The sequence below is a fragment of the Gavia stellata genome, chromosome 12 (assembly GCF_030936135.1).
Source record: "Gavia stellata isolate bGavSte3 chromosome 12, bGavSte3.hap2, whole genome shotgun sequence".
NCBI classification, from domain to species: Eukaryota; Metazoa; Chordata; class Aves; order Gaviiformes; family Gaviidae; genus Gavia; species Gavia stellata.
In genome coordinates this window covers 12681048-12701392 of record NC_082605.1, presented here as the reverse complement: position 1 = coordinate 12701392, position 20345 = coordinate 12681048, and the positions used below count along the sequence as shown (strand labels likewise).

General features: G+C 45.5%; 1 protein-coding gene across 3 annotated transcripts; it reads right to left on the bottom strand.

Moving 5' to 3' along the window:
• Window positions 1–1480: 1480 nt before the first annotated feature.
• Window positions 1481–19768, bottom strand: TPRA1 (transmembrane protein adipocyte associated 1). Of its 3 annotated transcripts, none has more exons than XM_059823273.1 (11): window positions 19738–19768; window positions 14890–15092; window positions 14609–14741; window positions 12015–12101; window positions 10305–10377; window positions 9178–9257; window positions 7849–7959; window positions 7352–7412; window positions 6187–6289; window positions 5471–5551; window positions 1481–4392 (listed from the first exon to the last, which is right to left on the bottom strand). In XM_059823273.1, the coding sequence occupies exons 2-11, from the start codon at window positions 15078–15080 to the stop codon at window positions 4158–4160; spliced, it is 1155 nt and encodes a 384-aa protein (XP_059679256.1). In that variant the 5' UTR covers window positions 15081–15092; window positions 19738–19768; the 3' UTR covers window positions 1481–4157. The 3 variants fall into 3 exon arrangements, with proteins under 3 accessions (XP_059679256.1, XP_059679257.1, XP_059679258.1); XM_059823274.1 differs by lacking the exon at window positions 19738–19768 and adding an exon at window positions 19614–19636; XM_059823275.1 differs by lacking the exon at window positions 19738–19768 and adding an exon at window positions 18211–18224.
• Between the last annotated feature and the right edge of the window lie 577 nt (window positions 19769–20345).

Below are 20345 nucleotides of genomic sequence, written 5' to 3'. Positions count from 1 at the left end.
CTGTTTAATGCTTGTTCTTCACCGGAGCTAATGTGGCAACCACAGCTTTGACTCAGCAGTGGGACTCTGGCCAGCTTTAAGGGAATATCTAGGACTCTCTGACCCCCAAGATATCCAGGCCTCTTCTATAGCATGTTCCTGGAAGTGGGGAATAATTTGTTATTTGTGCAATACCTTGTACGCTGGGGACTTGGCCCATTGCTTGAATTCTTAAGACAAGGGCAATACATTGCAGTACTGCCAGCTGTTTGCACTGCAGTACAGAAACACTGCACATGTCCAATGCAAGAGCAAAGGTCTGGCTAAAGTGAAACCATGATCCCTCCCAGAATGCTCTCACCAGCCTCTTGTTTATTTCTCATCTGCCACCTGCTCACTTCATTTGATGGCACCCAGTTTTTGTACTGAAAAAGCCTGTGAACAGTCATTCCTTATTCACCTCCTCTGTCCTCTCAGGGTTTCACAGATCTGCAAGATTTCTTTTCCAGACTGGTGAGTTCTCAACCATGTAATTACTCCTCCAGAAGTCTTCCCTTAACTTTGATTATTCCCATCATCCTTCCTTAAGCCTTTTTCAGGTGTAACTCCAGCCAGGTGCCAGGCATCATCTGCGAAGATCCAGGAGGGAGAGTGGGCAGAGATAAACAAAACTGCACTTCACACGACAGCTGTACCTTCCTGTAATCTCCAAGAGCCTGAGGACACCCAACAGGGCCCACTCCCTGGAGAACACTGATGTGGAAACAGCCATGATAATGGTGGAGGAGCTGTACAGCAACTTAAACGTCTCTCCACCTAAGCAGCAGCAGCAGCAGAGGATGTCATCAAGGTTAACTTCAGCGGTACTGTCTCCTAGGGCAATCCCCAGAGTTTTCTGCAGGGCACCTGGAAGGAGCTCTGTAAGGTTTTACTGCACAATGACCCAATCCCAAGGTAGAAACCAAGCTCACCCCACCTCCCCAGCCTGTACGCCCCTGCCAAACAAAACCTGATGGGTGCTGATCGCTGCTGAGTAACAGCTAAGTGTGCTAGCAGTAATCATGTCCTCCCTGCAGCCAGAAAATTAGTCCTGACACAGAGTTCATTTTAAAGCCCAGAACAAGAAATAAGCAAGAGTCAATTTCAACTTCCACATAAACCTTTTCCTAAGCCACACAGAAAGATATCCTATAGCAAAGATCCCCGATCCTAGACATGCCCAGGAACAGCAAGATCTAGTTACTGAGAGAAGAGAGAAAGGCTTCACTGACAATTATTTAGAGCTGGAGATCACTCTCTGCACAGTCATCTGCTGTCCTAGTAATAGCCTTCCAAGAAGGAAAAATCCATTTCTGACAAAAAGACCTTGTGTTATTCCATTATTATGTGACAGATTTGTTCAGGGATTTAAAAAAAAAAAAAACCTGGAAGTTATTTTTTCTCCATAATATGGATCATTTGAGAAAGAATGTATGACCATTTATGTCAAACTTAATTTTTTTATTTTACAAACAAAAATATACATTTATTCTATATTTTCTCTCTTTGCATCCCCACACACACAACACACTTCTGCTCAAGGACCATTTTGAATATGGCCCAAAGCATTAGATATACATAAAAATACAACAGGAAGAAGGTCAGTCCACGACTTAGCACATAAGCTCCTCAACAGCAGAACATGGGACACTCCAGAAATACTGGAGTCCTGCCAACAAAGGACAGGATGGACATGTTGACCACCTGCACAGGTGATCCTTCAGCACTGAATTCAGCTGATAAAAAGGCAAATTCATAACCTGCTCTTTACATCACCAAGGAGGTACAGGTAAGTCTTCTCGGTCAGGGTGCTGAGAGTCAGCAAATACTCCTTGGGACGGAAAAGCAGTTGCTCCTTTATTTCTCAACTGCATCAAGACCTTCATCTCTTGGCTCTGTCCAATGCCCACCAAAGCGAGGGAAGCTTTGCAGGTTTCCCCATGCTTTCTAACAGCAGCTCAGGATCAGTGTTGTGAGCAGCATTAGGAGCAGCAGCAGGGCAATTCAGGCACCACATCATCCATCCCTTTTGGAGTAAGCAAGCAAGCATGGCTCAGGCCGATTCACAGCAAGTGATGGGAGGAGCATGGAACACTTCTCTAATGCAGCAAGGGCTGACTTGCCCAGTTGCTTGTCCAGCCCTTACACAGTCATTGCATGGAGGGGAAATGTGAAAGGCTGTTGACACACATGAGACAATTCAGCTCTCACACATGGACAAACCGAAGCCTTTTTTCCTCAAAAGTAAATTTAAAAAAAAGGGGGGGGGTGTTGTTTGTTTTCAAGGTGCCAGTGCTACTTAGAGGCCTACAGGGCAAAGTCCGCAGGCAGAACGGAGAGGCTGCATTGCTCATTAACAAAAAAAGATAAGCAAAGGGACCTGCATAGTTTTGGCAACGAATATGGACTTTGTGTTCTTACCCAAACTTTCTTTCCCTATGGTGGGAACACCTGGTAGCAAATGCTTTCCTCTACCTGCTCATGATCCAAACTAACACCTCCACGCTGCACCCTGCATGACAATTTCCCAGAAACTCTGACCTCAATATTCTTCAGGCAGAGCAGTGAGTTGGGGCAAGAGATTCACACAGTCCCCAAATGTTTCAAATTCCCTCTTTCTACCATCTCTAATGGAAAGTTGCTATTGCTTATAGCACTTCTCCACCTACCTGGAGGACTCAGGTAGGAAAGCATCCCCAAAGCTAGAATAATACACCTCTTCATCCTTGGAGAGCACAGTATGTCCCTGAAACCAGTCTGATGCAGCTTTCAGCTGAACAGTCTCTGGACTGGAACAACATGTCTTGAAACTGCATGCCAGACAGCTCAGACAACAGTAGTCCCTTTTCCAGCATGGAAGAGGTTAATAAGAAGTTCCAGATAGTCTTTAAATGAACCACGCTCCACATGCACGCAAGTATTTTCAACATACCAAGCCATAAAACCTATTCAGACCAGCAGAAGTCTGGGGACCTGAACTGCAACGTAAGAAAAGGACACTGCCAGAGAAACACATCCATCTCCCACTTGCCTCCCAACTTAGAACACCAGCCAGCTTGATTTTAGCACACCTATGGTGTTTGAGAGTTTCCAGTCACTAAATACTGACAGCTTGGACTTATCATGGGCTTCTGCTCTGCCTCAAGCACCTGAACGTCTCTGGAGCCTTCATCTGCAGAGTCAGCTTCCTCCTTCACAGCACTCTCCAAGACCCTGCCCGAGCCACAAAGCAGGCTGCAGATGGAAAACACACCTACTTCGCAGGTTTTATTCTTGAAACTCAGCCCTGATTCAGCATTTTTACTTAGATTTTCCTGTGAGCTCAGATGCACAGTAGTACAGCCTCCACAGTTTCACAGCTACTTCAGCTCAGCTAGACAGCAGCACTGTCTGTCCTTCCGTCTCCCCATTGTTCAGTCAGTTCACATCCATGCTGCTAGCTACTAGCCCTCCAAAATGCTCCCAGGGCACAAAGAACAATTCATTCCTCTTTATACCTCTCTTCTCCTTCCCACACACTCAGAACATTCCTTTTAACCCTAGCAACTGCAATTCATGATTTTCATCAGTATTAGCTGAAACCAGAGATAAGCCCAGCTTACCAGCTTCTCTCTTCAGACACTGCTATCACCACCTATGCTGTCGCATTATGACACGAGGCAAGACCCAGGCAGCCATGCTGCTTGAAAAAGCCCAGGAAGACCATATTTGGTTTCAAATACCAAACTCTTTCTATATATGTACAATACAGCAGTCAAATCAACACCCTCATCCCTAAACACCATTCCCATAATTAGCAGACAAGTGCTTTCAGTCATTGAAAAGGAAGAGGTGCCAGTCAGGCCTGTCTTCTGGGTCATATTCATGTCTGAAACATGAAGCATCAGGAAGGTTCAGCGTTTATAGGTTTATGAACAAAACTGTTCTACATTGTTCTCAGGTAGCAAAAAAAAATGTTCTTTCCAAGAGGATGTGGGCTGCCAACTTAGTTCCACAATAGGTTTCAGAAATCCTAAGGAAGAGAGAAAAGCCATGGCAGATAGCCAAGGACAGATTTCCAATGGACATCCTAACAGCTGTGGTGTCACAGAGTTTGGAAGGAAAGGAATGAGGCATCGTGTGAAGTGGGTAGCCCTGCCTTAAGCATTGATGGCTTTCCAGCGGTCACTGTCTATGCTGTTGATGCTGCCCACATGATACGGCATAGAGGCCACATCATCCAGGTAGGCTGTGGTGTCAATCTGAGTGCTCGAGTAGAACCCAGAATCCATTCCTTCCTTCTTGGCAACAGCATAAGGGTGGGGTAGGTGCACATCCACATCCTCGGGTTCATCCACCTGACATTTGTAGGAGAAAAGGATCTTCGGTTCAGACCTGGAGTGATTAAAGATTTAAAATACATGTTTAAGCAATGTAGTATCACAGCCATTTATCCTTAACTGAAACTCAGCAGCACTAAGAAATTGTGTATTCAGACCCTAAAAAACTCTTCATAGTAGCTTTCAGTCCTGAAATATACCTAGCAGAGTAATTGCCATAAAGTAATGCTAAATGTAGCTTTGGACTAAGTCACCTGAGAGAAATAAAAATGGCAGAATCCCCACTCTGGTGTGGGGAAAGGTGTTCTCATCTTTGGGAGTTCTGAATTACTGAGGGCAACGGCATCCAAACACCACTGGACTCCACAGCAGCCTGGTTACTGACACCAAGAGAACAGGAGTCCACCTCAAGTTCCATCTGTGCGCATCAGGAAAACCAAAATACAAACACTTGTGGATCAGCAGTTTTCATCTCTAATTCCAGACACTGTTCCCTTCTGATTTCAGAAGGCAGCAGATGCACATTTTTGTATTTCAGGACTACTTTATGTTCGTAGATCTTGTAAAGCCTGCTGTTTCTTGCTTACAGACAAGAAAAGATAAAGCCTACACTAAAACATTCGGGTTTTCCAACCAAGATGCACCTCCCCTGAGTGGCCACACGGCGGCAACCCCGACCCAGGAGTCACACTCCCGAGTGCTTTTAACTGGTGACTCGCGGGCCCATTGTTGAGGAGTCCTCAGCCAAAGAGTTACCTAACCCCTAGATCCTTTCTACAAACCCATCCCAAAACTCACCCAGCAGACCATTTAACCTTCCGGGACTCAAACTCTCACTAACCACTTAGTTAACAACTTCAGCTGAAAAACTTCGTACTAAACAGGATGCAGACACTGAAATGATCCTCATAGATGTTTGAGAGGAATAGAGCTCTACTTTGCATATAAAGGAGTCTTGGATAGAAGCGAGCAGCCCTGCGTCACACAAGAAAAACTTCAAGGCCAGAAATTAAACACTGGTTCCCTAACTGGCATTCTAGTCGCTGCCTTTATTCTACAGATGGAGAGAACTTGAGTGCAAAGCAGTTAAATGACAACACACACCCTCTAAACTCCTGTTCCCAGCTACTCACCCAAAGAAGCCTTTCAGGAACGCCACATAGATGAGAGGTGCAAAGAAGCTGAAGTAAAGGAACGTGGTAGCATCAACACAGCTGTCAAGGGCAAAAGGGAACATGAAGGAATTTAGCACTCAAGCACAATACAGCTGGATAACACCAGTCACATTCCCCCAAAATGATCCAATTTCCCTCCAGAGTGTCCAAGCAGAGGACAAGAAAAGTCTTGTGCTAAACAAATTCAAACTGATGCAAAGTAACAGACATTGCCATCAACACGTGTCACTGCTCCTAGACACTGAGGGAACCACGCCAAGACCCAAGGTCTGACCAAGAGCACAGTCTCAGTGCTCCCAATTTTGACGCACAGAAGTGACACTGATCCCTGCAGAACGAGACTCCAGATATAAATAAGGTATCTTCATGCTATTTCTAGCAAACAGACTATTTCCTTCCTTATTACCTATGAAACACAAGCCAATGGCCAGGCATCAGTGGATTCAAACTATTACTCTCACTCACCACCTCAAGACTACTGCAGAGCATGCAGCTCCACAGACCTCTCCCCTGTGAGTTTCCTGACCACTTAGAGGTCTGCTGGCACAAAACAGAACCAACAGCTTTATTCCTTCTTAGGAACACAGCACAAGTTTGTTTTCTTGGGAGAGGCAGTGTTGAAGGCCACTCAAACGCAACACGAGAAACTGGACATCCTCCCCCAGCATACATACCACAGTCCTTCTATGATATCCACACAGAGGAGGGCACTGCCCAGGCCCTGCACCAGGTTCAGGAGTGCCAGGATTCCAGCATAAACATAAAAACTCTTCCTGGCTGTGGAAAAGACATGGACACAGATGAAGCTCAACCTCATAAGTACCAGTCCAGTGCAAATCTGTTTGAAGGAGATGGCAAACCCAACAGAAGCATCTCACCATCTTGTCTGTTTAAGAACTGAAGAATTAAAACTGCATTTTCCTGTCCCATGCCGGCAGGATTGATGGAGGTATAGTGGACTAAACCATACCCTCCTGCATGTGTATACACACACACACAAGATGGATTTTGAAAACACATGGTCATGGCAACTCATGCAAAGATTTTATAGGCAAGCATCTGGAACCAGTGTCAGTCACATAATTGAATGTGAAAAAACCAAACAAAAAACCCACAGCTGAATCAGAATCTGTGCCCTTCCGATGTACAGCACTAACGAAACTGCTCAGGAGACCTGGACAGGAGCAGCAGGATATACAGGACACCAGGCAGATCAGGCCCAGGACTACCTGGTTGCGGTAAGTGCCACATATATCCACTCCCTCAGGGTACCCACACATAGATGCCAATACTACTTAGAGAGAGAACAACTCAATGCAAACATCTTCATAAGAGCTTCTCTCCCTATTCAAGAACTGCAGATGTTCTGCAACAAGAAGGAAAACCAGAGAAGCATCTTAATAAAGTAAATGCCCAGATAAAAATTATTAAGCAGCTGCCAATTAGCCCTTCTTTCCCAGGGGATGACCAGCACGTACACTTTAACATCATACATGCATTTCAAAGGAAGCTATTATTAAGAAGCCATTTTTTACAGTGCTCTGAAGATTATATATATTTACATTACAACTGTATCATTAACTGAGCAGTAAATCTTGTTTACTTAATGTAATTGTTTAGCTACTGAAGTAGCAGTGTAATTGCTCTTATCCTGCTCTCCAAAAGGCACAACATACTATTTTTCCAGGGATAACTTATCAGTCCTTTGCCCTGTATCTGTACCCTGAGACAGTGGGATGTGTCCGCAGCACAACCAGATACAGGAACCTCTTACTCCCACCTATGCTTTATTCCAGCACTGCCTCCATCTATACTATGGAACACAGTACAGTCACTTACAGGGCAAAGAAATCCGGTCTTTCAGAGGAGTTTTTGGAAGAATCACCACCAAGGAATAGACCTGTTGAGACAAAGAACTAACTGTTTCATGGCTGCTTGGCAACCGAACTCAACAATCTTTGCAAGGATGGTGTGTGGTGTCATGCACTCCCTAGATGTCTTGGGACAGGGGCACAGACCCCCCGATACTAAACCCAGCACAGGTGGTGCGGATGTGAAGGCCCCACACCTCACCCCCATCAGCACAAAAAGGCTGGTCACTGAGAAACAAGGGAGTGAAGAACATCTGAGTTCAGCTGGAATTCAGCTGCCACAGCTTACACCACTCCCACTGCATCTTTACTGCTTCAGCTTCCCTGCCCCATGAGAAGCATCAATGCTGCCCTGTATCAGGCAGGAGGGGGACTAAGCCCTTATTACACACAAATCATCCTCCTTGCCCCATTTAGAAAATGAAAAGCAGCTACCAGAGTCCGTAACACATGCCCAGCACTTACCAGAAAGAAGAAACAGGAGCTGGCAAGCCAAAAGTGTCTCCCTCCATGGCCATAGATGTTGAAGTCTTCTGCTGAGAGGTGGGCATCAGGGTACAGGATTTCCAGGGTGCCCTACGAGAGAAGTGGCATCAACATGATTCTGTTACAGGCAGCATCCTCACTAGACTGGGTGTCTGGACAAGGGAGACTGGGTGTCTGGACAAGGGAGACTGGGTGTCTGGACAAGGGAGACTGGGTGTCTGGACAAGGGAGACTGTGTTTAAAGAAGGTCAGACAACAGCTGTCCCTGCCACTTAAGACCTACCCACTGCCCTGCTTAGACCAAGTTAAGCTCACACAGGAAAAGAGGAAGAAATTAAAAACAAGAAGTGAGGGGAAAAAAGTGGCAGGAATCTGCATCAGCATCAATGACTTTCCAGAAGAGAGACTGAATGAAGGGATAGAGGATGCAAGCAGCTGTCTGTTTGAAAAAGACTGAGAGTTCCATTTCCATCTCTAAAGTAGACCTTTCCTGCTGAAACATCCAGAATATAAAAGCACGCACTTGTGCAAGAGTTGGGAAAGAACAGTGTCTCATTCACTTGAATTCCTGAAAAACGGTATGAACTACCACATACCACTACCACATACCAGAAGCTACCATACAGACAGCAGAGAGAGAAAAGTGCTTGCAAGCACTACTGAACCCAGATACAGCTCAAACACTTCATATTTAATGAGGCTCCTCCAGCTTTATCATGTGGTAGTGATCAGCTCACTGCCTCCGCAAGCAAGAGCCTGGTCATGGAACAAAGATCTGTGTGTTATTCCAGCGCTGCCCCAAGTATAGAGACACAGGGCTGACCACTTACATACCGAGGAGAAGAATAAACCCAGACACGTACTGCATTGTTCAGAGAGATGGAGACACAGCTAATCAAACTGAGCTAGCAAGCCAGCTGCTAGTTTGAAGGGAAGCAAGAGCTCTCAGCTCTCAGTCAGGAGACAAGAGGCCCACGGCACTGCCCTTATCTGGCAAGCACACCTCAGGTCTCTCCATCTAGTTTTCATGGCACTTGAGGCTAGATTCAGAACTTGTGGCTCAGGCATGAAAAACCTCTCCCTCCTGTTCCAAGATTCACTAAACAAGGCAATCTATCTAAACCTCATCTCATTTCTTCACCTTGGATGAGCCTTTCATGCCATAAGAGGACAAGGAGATACAGTCTGGTGTATGCTCTGGGGATCCTCATACATTGCCACAAGCATTCAGTCTTCTCCCAAAACCTCATCCAAAGAGCAAAGTCCCTCCTTTTGCAAAGACTAATTCTTCTGCTCTGATATACTCACCTGGGTGACAGAATATGCCAGAGACAGCACTGTAGTGATTGCCAGAACACGTTTCACACTCGACTTGCTCTCCAGGTGACCTGGAGTTAAGGAATACAGAAGTGATTCAGGATGTGATCCCAGCCCTGGTAAAAATCAGTTATCTCCAAAACAATCCCAGGAAAACATTTGTATTTCCAGAGGCCTTCATGGGAAGATTGAAGCTCACTCAACCGCTAGAAACTGCTTCCCTGTTTGGAGAGTTGAGCCTTTCACAGACAAAACAATACTTACAAAACAATAGGTTTTAACTTGCCATCCTTATGCCCACACTAATATACAGAAAGCAACTAAGTCCTTCTGCTGGGGTTACCAAAAAAAAAAAAAAGGGAGGAAAAAAAAAACAGGAGTCAGGAATTACTCCAGTATCATGTACACTGAGATGTTGTAAAGTTTCTTCTCAGGAAAAAATAGTTGATGGGTTACCGGGTTAGAACAAGGGAGAAAAGCTTACATAATTTCGAGAAATCTGCTCTGGAATATGCTGGAGCAGACAATCTCCAGAAGCTCCTTCCAACTTAAATTACTCTATGAGCTCTCAAAAGATGAAAGCTCAGATGTCCCACTGGTAGATGCAACAGTGATACCTACCAACTCCCCTCTCCTCTACCTCTGACCCACAGGAAGAGGTGCTCCAAACAGCAGTTTCACTTGTACAACTGAAAAAAGTAGAGTTAAAGATTGCAGGTACAGTTAAAGCGGCTGAATGAAGCCAGGATGGAATCAAACCAACCAAGGAGGGGATAAAAGGACCCCCAAAGGAACCATCTTAAATAAAATGGGGTTGAAGCAAAGATTAGACAGTTAATCTTTGTATAAGTCTTCTTCACCTAAGTTGTACACTCCTTCACCACATGCATGCAGGACAAAGCACATATAAATCCTGAAATTGCACAAGCCATAGATCTGTAAATATAATCAGGCTTTCAGCCATTTCTAACTAAAACTGCACAATTTGTCCTTTGTCTTTATTCTAGAGCTTCTTCACTTTATTGAATCAGGATCTCCACAAACTTACAGATGCAGCCTCTGTGGAAAGAAGGGGAATAGGAGACATTCAAATCACTCAAAAACCTCCTGATACGTACCAAAGGCAAGGCCTAGAATCACCACACTCAGCTCAATCGCCAGAAGGAAGAACCTTGTGATCTCCCACAGGATCTGAGGGATAACAGAAACCAGACAAACATGATTACACAGAGCCAGGAACCAGTCAGAAGTTAATACAGTGAAACTCCACTCTGCTCCAGGGGATGGCAGCCTCTGAATGGAGCAGTCATTTCCACAAACCTTCCTCATGCTTTGTAGGGATGCTAATTATATGCTTGTTCCAAGCCCTGTCCATGCCCGTGAAACAGAACAGCTGTGTGGGAGCGAGCAAATAGCATGCCTACGGAGAGAGGAAGTGGCCATGGTTTGCCACACTTGAGGATCTGTCACTTGTCTTCGATGTGTTCTTTCTGCTGTACTCCCAAGAAGCACAAACCCAAGAAGACCTTAGAAGTATAATATTAAACAGGGCCAGTTCTTAAAGCAGTAGATTCTGCAGCACAGTTAATACTGAATAAACTCAGTATTCTGCACTCCTCCAAAGCTACTTCTCTGAAATCTAAAGCATATTCAACTCTAAAGCCCTCCCACTTCCAGCTCATCATTTTCATTCCCATGTTTTATTTGGTGAAACAAGACCAAAAAACCAGCAGGTGAGGCAACTTTCCAGGTAGTCATGCAATAAATCAGTGCCGAACCTAGAACAAGAACCCAGATTCTGGCTTATTAATCCTTTTCCTCTGAACACTGAATGGCACTCTCTTGAAGATACATGGTAATTTAAGAGGAATTTGATGAGACACTTCTAATCTCAGAAAATGCACAATGTGTGTGTGTGTGTATAAATATATCTGAGGGAAAACAAAAGAAACATAATAGACATGATAGAACACGTGTTTACAAGAAAAACTGAGAGAGTATCTGTCTTACTGCATGACTTCCCAGCAAGGTGCACTTAGCAGCCACACCAACAGAGCTGAAGAAAAGCACTTTCTCACCTCTTCTCCATTATTCAGGTCCTGGACCTACACCTATTCAACACAGGTGAATGAAAATGCTACAAACATCCAGCCACTCAACAAGCAGTGAACTGCAATGCTTTGGGAGGTAACACTAAAGCGAAAAGCAAAAGAACCACACTGATCCCAGAGAATAAAGCCAGAAGATCCGTACTCTGCAAGCGGCTCTCCTTCCTCTAACAGCTCAAGAACTACAGAGCTTTTTGTTTTAGGTAATATTGTGCTACATGTCAAATGGCAACAAAGGAACAGCACGTACAAAGCTATTTCCTGTTTGCTAACAGTTCACCCTGTGCTCAGAGTGGCTGCAAGGACGTTCAGATATCAGTCTCAAAAGGGAATTCGGTTTTATTTGCTTTCAATACAAAAGAATTAAATATTTTCAAAGAGCCACTCAAATATTGCAAGAGTAACAAAGGCCAGGTCTTGTCTATCCACTAAAGGTATCAAAATGTTTAGCTCTTGCAAAACAGACTCATTCCATCCCTGCCAACAGGAAAGTTTTGTTGCCACTATTTGTGTATCTATTTTAGGAAGTCCATTGTTTTACAGCCCTAGATGTTGTGATCATTTAGATACAGCTATCAGAACATGATTCCATAGTACACATAGCTACGAGTACTGCAAAGAAACACATTCTTCTTGTATGCACATAAAAGGGAAGCTGTAGCAGACTGCTGTGACCAGAATGGCACAAAGCAGAGTGTCTAAAATCAGTGTTGTACCTACCTTATCAGCAACTGTCGCAGCATCAGAGGCACTCACAGTCATGGAGACAACAGCACGGGCAATACCAACTAAAGCCACCACAAATACCTACAGAAAAAGATACCAAAAGTGAGCTCACGTCAAAAGGCACATATGCAGTAGTGACCAGAAACCCTTTTGGAACACCACTTCCAGGTCAGCTTTCAAGCCTGATAATGTGTACTAAGGATTTCCTGTAGCAGATAGTTAATTCCCCGAAGAAGATTCCTCAGCCCTGTGAGATGCAGGAGTACTGGCTTAGAATTTAGGAAGAAACAAATTTCCTCAACTGTCAGATTAAACAGCTCTGAAGAGGTCTCATCCACTCTTTACAACAGTACCTTTACAAGCAAACAGTCTTCCCACCCTTTTGTCCACTCAGGTGGGGAAGAGAAAAAACAGACAAAACACATATACCTCCAAATTATAAGATCAAGTGTTTGGTATGACTGAATAAACCAATCACATCAGATAACAGAAGCCACTCGATACCAACTATCACACTTCAAATCTGTGATAAAACTAAAATCTGCAGTTCTTTCACTCAACACTGACAATGCTCAGGAATGCAGAGGAAAAGTCACCTGCAGCCAACAGCTTTAAAACATCTTACCCTCTTGCACAGTGCAACAGAGATACCCAAGTCAGCTCATGTACCATTTAAGCATGACAGCATGGAGCTCAGCAAGGCTAATTTACCAACTCCTGTGCTGTCACAGCCATACTATGCAATTAAGAGCTCAGTTAGATATATCCATCCTCCACCATGCAGACTTACCCTCTAAGAAAGCAGATTTTTCCAGACAAAATTCTCCAAGTCACAGGCTAATTTTAATGATGCAGGTATGAGACAGCTAAATCTATCAGAGAACAAAAAGAGTCCAAGCTGATTCTAAGGTGGTTGAATAATGGAAATGACCAATAAGCCACCTACAGCAGAATGTTTCCTCCTTAGGAAAAAAAAAAAAGGATGCAAATGACGTGAAGGAAGAATAATACAACGTTCCTCCTGGGGTGGAAAACTCTGGGACAAAAGACTGACAAAAAAGAAGGGTCCCTGAATATAATGGTGTTCTGGGGCAACTTATTGGAGAGAAAAACACACCTTTTTTGCTTCCTCCCTAAGTAGGTAGACTCTTCCCAATCTATTAACTTAGCTTTAATCGCTGACTCCACAAGAAAGCTTTCCCTCAAGACGTGACAAACAGATGTTTGAAAGGAAATCCTCACAGAACACACTTGCATCCTCATTTCCCAATAACATACTCCAGAAGATCAAAGCGAGTGAAAGTGTTTTCCTCTAAGGCTGTTTCATCACTTTCTGTCTCTCAATCCGTTTTGAAAAAGTCAACAGCATAAAGTCAGTTCACTTTTTTCTCCCCTTTGGTTTCTCAGGAGTTTTGCTTTTCAAAGCCTTTGGCATGTACTTCTTACTGAGTCATATGCATTACTGGAAGCATAAAGGAAGATTTAAATCCAGACTGGAAATAGCTGGCAATATTTTTAAAAGTTCAGAGCATTTATGTGTATACCTGGTTATCCAGAACTGTGCCCACACTCCAGGCCTGAAAGGGCTAACAAGACTTCCCACCAAAGATTCAGTTGAGGCTACTAGCTCAGATTTGGTTTTGATGCTTCTTGGGTTTTGCCATGCCAGTACCTGTACACAGCGCAAAGAAGGATGCCTCCCATCTAACCCAAATCAAACACACATTTGCTTCTACGACCTGCGCTAACCTCACTGAGGCAAGCCAGGATATCAAAAAGTACCTATGATAAAGCTTCTGAATAGTATTTTTAAACAAATTCAGGTACGTCCTTAGCTGCATTTATCCTGCCCTGTGAGCAGTATCACAGTTAATAGGTATGACGTTCAGAGATTACTAAAGAGACTACCTTAATGTGATCAAAAGTTGCCTGTGCCTTTTTAAACTGGGAAGAGGAGAACAGACAAGATGTTAGATGTTTGAGAACTGTAACTGTACTGCCTATATATCCTGTTTCCACCTTAATATTCTGTTTCCACCTTAAGAAGTATCAAGAACATCATCAAGTCAGCAGCCACTTTGATATCATGGGAAAGAAACTAACAGGGCTGGGCTTCTACATTCCCAGACTAACCAGAACCCTGTCACATCACCATTTTCTACAGCAGATGACCAACAGCTTCATACAAGTTATTGTCCAGTGTTTCACTTTCACTACCTCAGTGAGAAGTTGGTCTTGTGTCACATGCTACCTACTGCAAGGAGCAAGAAAAGTGTAAGATACTAGATTCCAAGACAACAAAGCAACAAAAGAAAAAAGGAAAAGGAAAAAGAAAATCACCACAGGAGAACAAAATCCACTCAAATCCAACAGATAAAGTCCCAGAATCTGTGAAAAGCAGAATTCAGACAGTGAAAAAAAAATAAAAGTCTGTGTCTACTTCTTGTAGTACACCTTCAACCAAAAATAGATTTTTATCCCTGTGAGATTTGGTCTAGGCTCTCTCTCCACTAGTTCAGTGATATTGTTCCTGAGTGGTAATAAAAAACCACTCACTCATCAGTTCAAAAGCACAGAGCGGTACTCACTAGTATGTAGAATGTAGTGAAGATTGGGCTGGAAGTGACCCGGATTTTGGCCCTGGCAGAGGGCAGCTTCCAGAGAAGAAACATAAAGAAAAGCACATTGGGAACCAGGAGCAGAAGATCCCAGTAGCGGACTCTGCAAAAAGTAAATAAAACAGTTTTTTCTTGTTCTTCAGCATCTAGAAGGCAAGGCACCAGCCCCAGTCCCTTCTCAATCAAACTCAGAAAGAAATCTCTTTCCCCTGGCCCAGGGTCAGACCATGGTCCCATTTTCTCCATCTCACCTGGACTTCCCAATGTCCTCATAGAGTAACAACAGGCACTTGTGCGGCACAGTGATGTTGGTGTCATTGATTGCCTGCGTTGTTGTCGGGGACAAAGTTGTCACATTATCCAGTGCTGTCACCAGGGCAGTTGAATGTGTGATGTTGTCAGACACGGAGAATCTCATCACAGACATCATGGACTGGAACATCCTGCCCTCCTTCTGGTCCAGGTCAAACACAGCACAAGACAACCACAGCAGAGACAAAAAGCAACATTAAATCAGTTGTGAGTCAGAGCTAAAAAACACAGCCCTGCCATTAGGCCCCTGCACAACTGCTTCCTGCTTGTTACAGCAAATTGCCATCATCGGAAAGACTGTATTACACAATGAAATGCCACCTGCCCTTACTCTGCACACAGCCATTAGGGTGGACAGTACAAAAACACTGTCTTGTATGAGAGTAACAAGCACCTTCAAAACAGCGTAATACTATGCTGGATTAAATTTTGTGATTTTTTTGAGCTTTGGCAGATTCACAGAAGAAATCAAGACTCAGCAGCAATACATGGCATCATCGGATAGAGACAGAAACCCTTCTGTACCACAACATTAATTATCATTCTAGCTCCCAAGATCAAGAAGTTACAGCCAATGATTTGATTTCAACTATTGCAAAGAAAAAATGAAGGCCCATCCCTAAAACCTGTTGCTGTTACCAACCCCACAGTCTGAGAGCAGAGACAGCCTCACATACTTTTACCTAAAGGGACTACACGGACTCTTTATCTTCCAAAACCAACACTGGCAAAAGCCAAGATTCAGCATTTTTCTTCTAACCCTCTGCAAGACACCAGAAGTATTCTGATCTTAAGCATAACAGTAAGGCTGTGAAAAGACAGAGCGTAAATCCCTGTTAGCATAAAGTTCTCCAGCTTCTTTACATTCACCAGTCTCAATTGCATTGCCCTTCTCAGACACAGATCAGTATCATCACTGGTAGTTTACAAACCCAGAACCAGACGCAGTCCCATTGGTTTCCTAAGGTCAAGCTCTCGGGCAGCAGAGAGCTCTAGTCAGAATCAGACAAGTCATGACGCTCAGTTCTTTTGCCTGCCCTACCTTACACCTCTCCTGCCTCTCAGAAAGATGACAAGACAGAACTTCCCATTCCCCTGATGAAACTTTTTTGTACTGCCTTCCCTGAGAGAACATTCACATCTTTTTCTGCCATCTGTCCATCCCCCCAGGCCCTACACTGCTGCATTATTAATTGTCCCTCCAGAAGTTAAAGGGAAATTCTGCTCTGCCATCCACAAAACTCCACATGCTTCATGTCTGTGCCGGTGGCTTTGGTAAGTGTTGTATTGGCAGAAACAGCAGCAGCAGTTTATCCCTCTGTTGGTTCTACAATCACCTTGGAAGCATACGTGGACTATGGCACACAGTACTTCAGAGGAGGATTTAGTATATACTAGAGTTTTGACCTAGATTACCTTACTAAGCCTGATCCCGATTCAACTTGTGCAAATCCTCTCCTCTTCCCACCCTAAAACAGCAGCCCTCACCCTTAAGGCACTTGACTAGCTATGAGTTGAATGCAAACACAAGGTCCCATCATCTCTCCTGGCACTCCCCAAAGAAGTGGTCACAGACGACACACAGATTCAAAAAAAAAAAAAATATGTCTATCAACTAGCATCTTAAAGACACACACTGCCAGAGACAGTGCTCTAGCAGTCTGTGTGCTATAGTCAATCTAGGATCCATCTGAAAAAAAACCTCCCTGTTTGACTTTAGCGCTGGCTGGCATGGTTCAAAACTGACAACCTTTATGACAGGACTCAGAAAGTATTTTCCCTGCTAGGTTCTGGGTGACTCATAAGTTGGAAAGAATCAGCACAGCCCCATGTCATCTGTTGAGCTTTTAGAGTTCAGTAGCACCTTCCCCACAAACTGCTCGAGACTGTCAGCCACAGACTACTTTTTCTCTTCAGAGGCTGAGACTCTTCCCAGGTCTTCTAAGGGGTAGGGGGATCACCCCACCCTCAGCTAACAAATCCTCCCTTTGATTCATCCATGCTGACAGATACTTGCTGAGCTGGGATTTTTCTTTTGCGACTGCCGTCTGCTGTGCTGCACAAGAGACATCACATTAAATAAACACGTGCAGACCTGGGAAGATGAACTTTGTGCTGAGATGGCAAAATCTGTGCCAAAAAATCCTAGTTCTAGTAGAGGTTCCAGCAAACAACCTTCATATTCCAGACTTATCTCTCTTCCCTCCAGCTTCTCACTACTCTGAATTGACACCACTGAGAATGATTTTCTGTTAATAATTTTGCTCCATTCTCTTCCTCTGAAACACTATTGTATCTCGGTAGCAGCAAGGACAAGTATGTTCACATTTGCCAACACAGAAAAAATGCTACCCAATTTTTAAAAAAAGCTGGGAAAGAGTAGAGAAAAACCTCACAGAGCATGGGCAGAATAACATCATCAACTGCGAACTATCACAACCTCCTAATATCTCTTCTGGGACAAAGAATTTGATCCGCCTGTCACACTGAAAAGAGCTTGAGTATAAAGCTGTGAAAGAATTACATGGGAAAAACATCTTCCTTATAAAAAGAACAAACGGGCTCCATTCTTTTTCCCTAGAAGCCACCACAATCACACAACAGCAGCGAGCTGCTGATAAGGAGAGGAGGTGGCCACATGTGACAGAGCTCCAGTCACGAGCTTTCAAAGGGCAAAGCAGAATCAAGCTTACCTCTCAGCCAGGCTGCTCGCTACGGCCTGGTATTAGTATCCTATTCTTCCTCCCAAGGTGGAATATACACAAAGGCAGAGCAACAGAACGTCCAGTGTGACAAGAAAGGGCAGCCAAAGCCATCAGCCAGACAGCACTATCCCCATGCTTTTCTAATAGCTAAGGTGTACAGCAAGGACGTGGAGAACTGTCCCGTTCCTGCTGAAATCACCAGCAAAAATTCTGCAGCAACAGGACCAGGAACTGATGGCAAGGATCCGGCTAGGCTTCGTCATCCCCAGCAACACTGCTCCTTACAGCTCCAAACGCTTGCCCTATCTAGTCCAATATAAATCCAGTCAGCTGAGCATATCCAAGAGATCACTCACCACACCCTGCCTCCACAGGGCTGCTCACTTCAGCCAGCCCAACCTACACAGTTGGGGTAAAATCACCCCGTAACCACATAAGAGGAAACCAGTGCCGCAGTCCTGGTCTGCCTTTTTCTTCTAGCAAGCAGCCCTATTCACCATACACCAGAAAACAAAACAAAATGTTTTTCTACACTACAGCTGAAGTCAGGCTCACTTGGCTGAGGCCAATTCCTCTGTCCAGGCGCTGGACTCCCAAGCTGCATTCAGATTAAGAACATCCATGTGAGTCGTAGGTTGCTGTGACAGAGTGCTGGGGAAGGCTCAGCTCCACCTTCAACAAAAATGATTGCCTCTCACCGAAGGGATGTCATTTCTTGGTTCATGGCACTATAACCGTATCAGAGCCCAGTGAAATCCGGGGCTCAAATCACTGGCAATTCTCTGTGCTCTCAAAGCCCAACTACAAAAAGGTGAATCACACGCTAACAGAGCTTCAGCTCTAATAAAACAATGAAAGGTTTTTTTCTTTCTTTCTGAAAACACTATCAGAAAAATCTTGCAAATACAGATCATACCAGGGTTAAGATTTCTCCTTAAAAGACTAGATTTGTGTAAAAGAAGACTGCACTGACCAGATTCCTGCTTAAATAACACTGTTACTTTAACAACTTAAATGATTAAAAAGAAAAAAGAAAGAGAAAGAAAAAGTGCCCTTTTTTTCCCCCTCTTCCTCTTTAAGATGGCTCTTCAAATCTCACTTTTGGTCACAACAGTTGCATTTTGCATTTTACCCTTAGAACAAACTCACAAGACAGGGATTTTCCATCAGTGACCGAGGACTGTTTTCTGTCTTTTCTCCAAATTTCATTCTCGCATCTCATTCTGGACTAAAGTTAAAAAGAAAAGAACTGCAATGCTAAAAACAACAAAAGAAAAATACCAAAAGCAGAAGTATCAACAATAATCCAAAACCATGAAACAGAGAATCCCAGTTCAGGGATGTGTTTCAGAAATAAGTAGCTTAAGTTTTTTGTTGTTTTGTTTTGGTTTTGGTTCTTTTTTCCTCTAGAAGGCAGGTGCACAGACAACAAGCAAGAAGGAGGCAAGTGAAGCAAAGTAACAGTATACGGTCACTTCATTCTACACCGGCAAGGAAGCATTGCCTATTTTAAAGGCTGCTAAAGGAACCAGAGAGCTGGAGAAAATCTTAAGTTACTTTCTACCCTTTAGGCTAGGCAAAGGTGCCTCTGGACGCCTCTGCCAGAGAAGGGCTCCCAGGCTGCAAGGGGAGGCTTAAAGCTGCCTTCCAGGGACCCGCTGAAGCCTCTGCAAAGGGCAGCGCAGAAACCCAGAGAGCAGCGAGGTCCTCCCAGGCCACCGGTAACCTCCGAGCTGGTACCGACTGTACCCGAAGAACCCCAGCGCCCCGGGCGAGGCACGAAGCTTTTTTTCCTGCCGGACTCCCTACACGCAAAGGACGGACAGCCGGGTCGCGAGACGCAGACTGCTAAAGCCCGACAGGTACGTTCAGGCTCCCCTCTCACCCGGGGACGACCGCCGGAGCCCGGCGACCCCGCGGGGCCTCGCACCGCCCCGGAGCGCGGCCCCGCCGCTCACCTCAGAGGGCCGCGGACCCCGCCGCGGCCAGGCCGTGCCGCCGGGGCAGGCCCCGCCGCCCTGGTAAACGTGCCCCGGCGCCCCTCCCCAAAAGACCCCCTCCCGGCGCCGGCCCTGCTCCTACCCGCCGCGGGCCCAGCCCGCCGGCCCCTGCCTCCCCGGCGACGGCGCTCAGTCGCGGGGGCCCAGCCCCGCCATCCCAGGCCCCGGCCCCGCCGCTCCCCTCAGCCAGGGAGCGTCGCTGAAGAGCGACTCAAGCAGAGCGCCGCGCCGCCGGGCGGGGATGGGGACACAGCCGCCAGAGACAGGGCAGACGGGCCGACGCCTTTTCGGCCGGGCCCAGCGGTGCTATTGAGAGAGGGTCCCTGAGAGAGGTGCCGTTTCAGCCAATCAGAGACCAAGCGGAGAAAGGTTCTGTCAAAGAGGCCAAAAGAAATAGCGGCGCGAGCCAATGGGAAGGGGCGTGAGGCGGGACTCGAGGGGCGGGCCTGCCGCGCTTTAAAGGTGCTCTGTCGCTGGGCGGACGCCAGCGGGACGGGGAGCGGGGCTGAGGTAGCAGCCGTTACCGCCGGGGCGCTGAGCCTCCTCACCTCACCTGCCCTGAGACGGGGGAGAGGAACGAAACCTCCCCATGAGCCCCAGTGCTGAACTCCCCTGCACGGGGGCCAGGTCTACCCGGTCTCTCTCCTCACCCTCCCACAGGCCAGGGTGGGGTGCACGGGGACCCCCGGG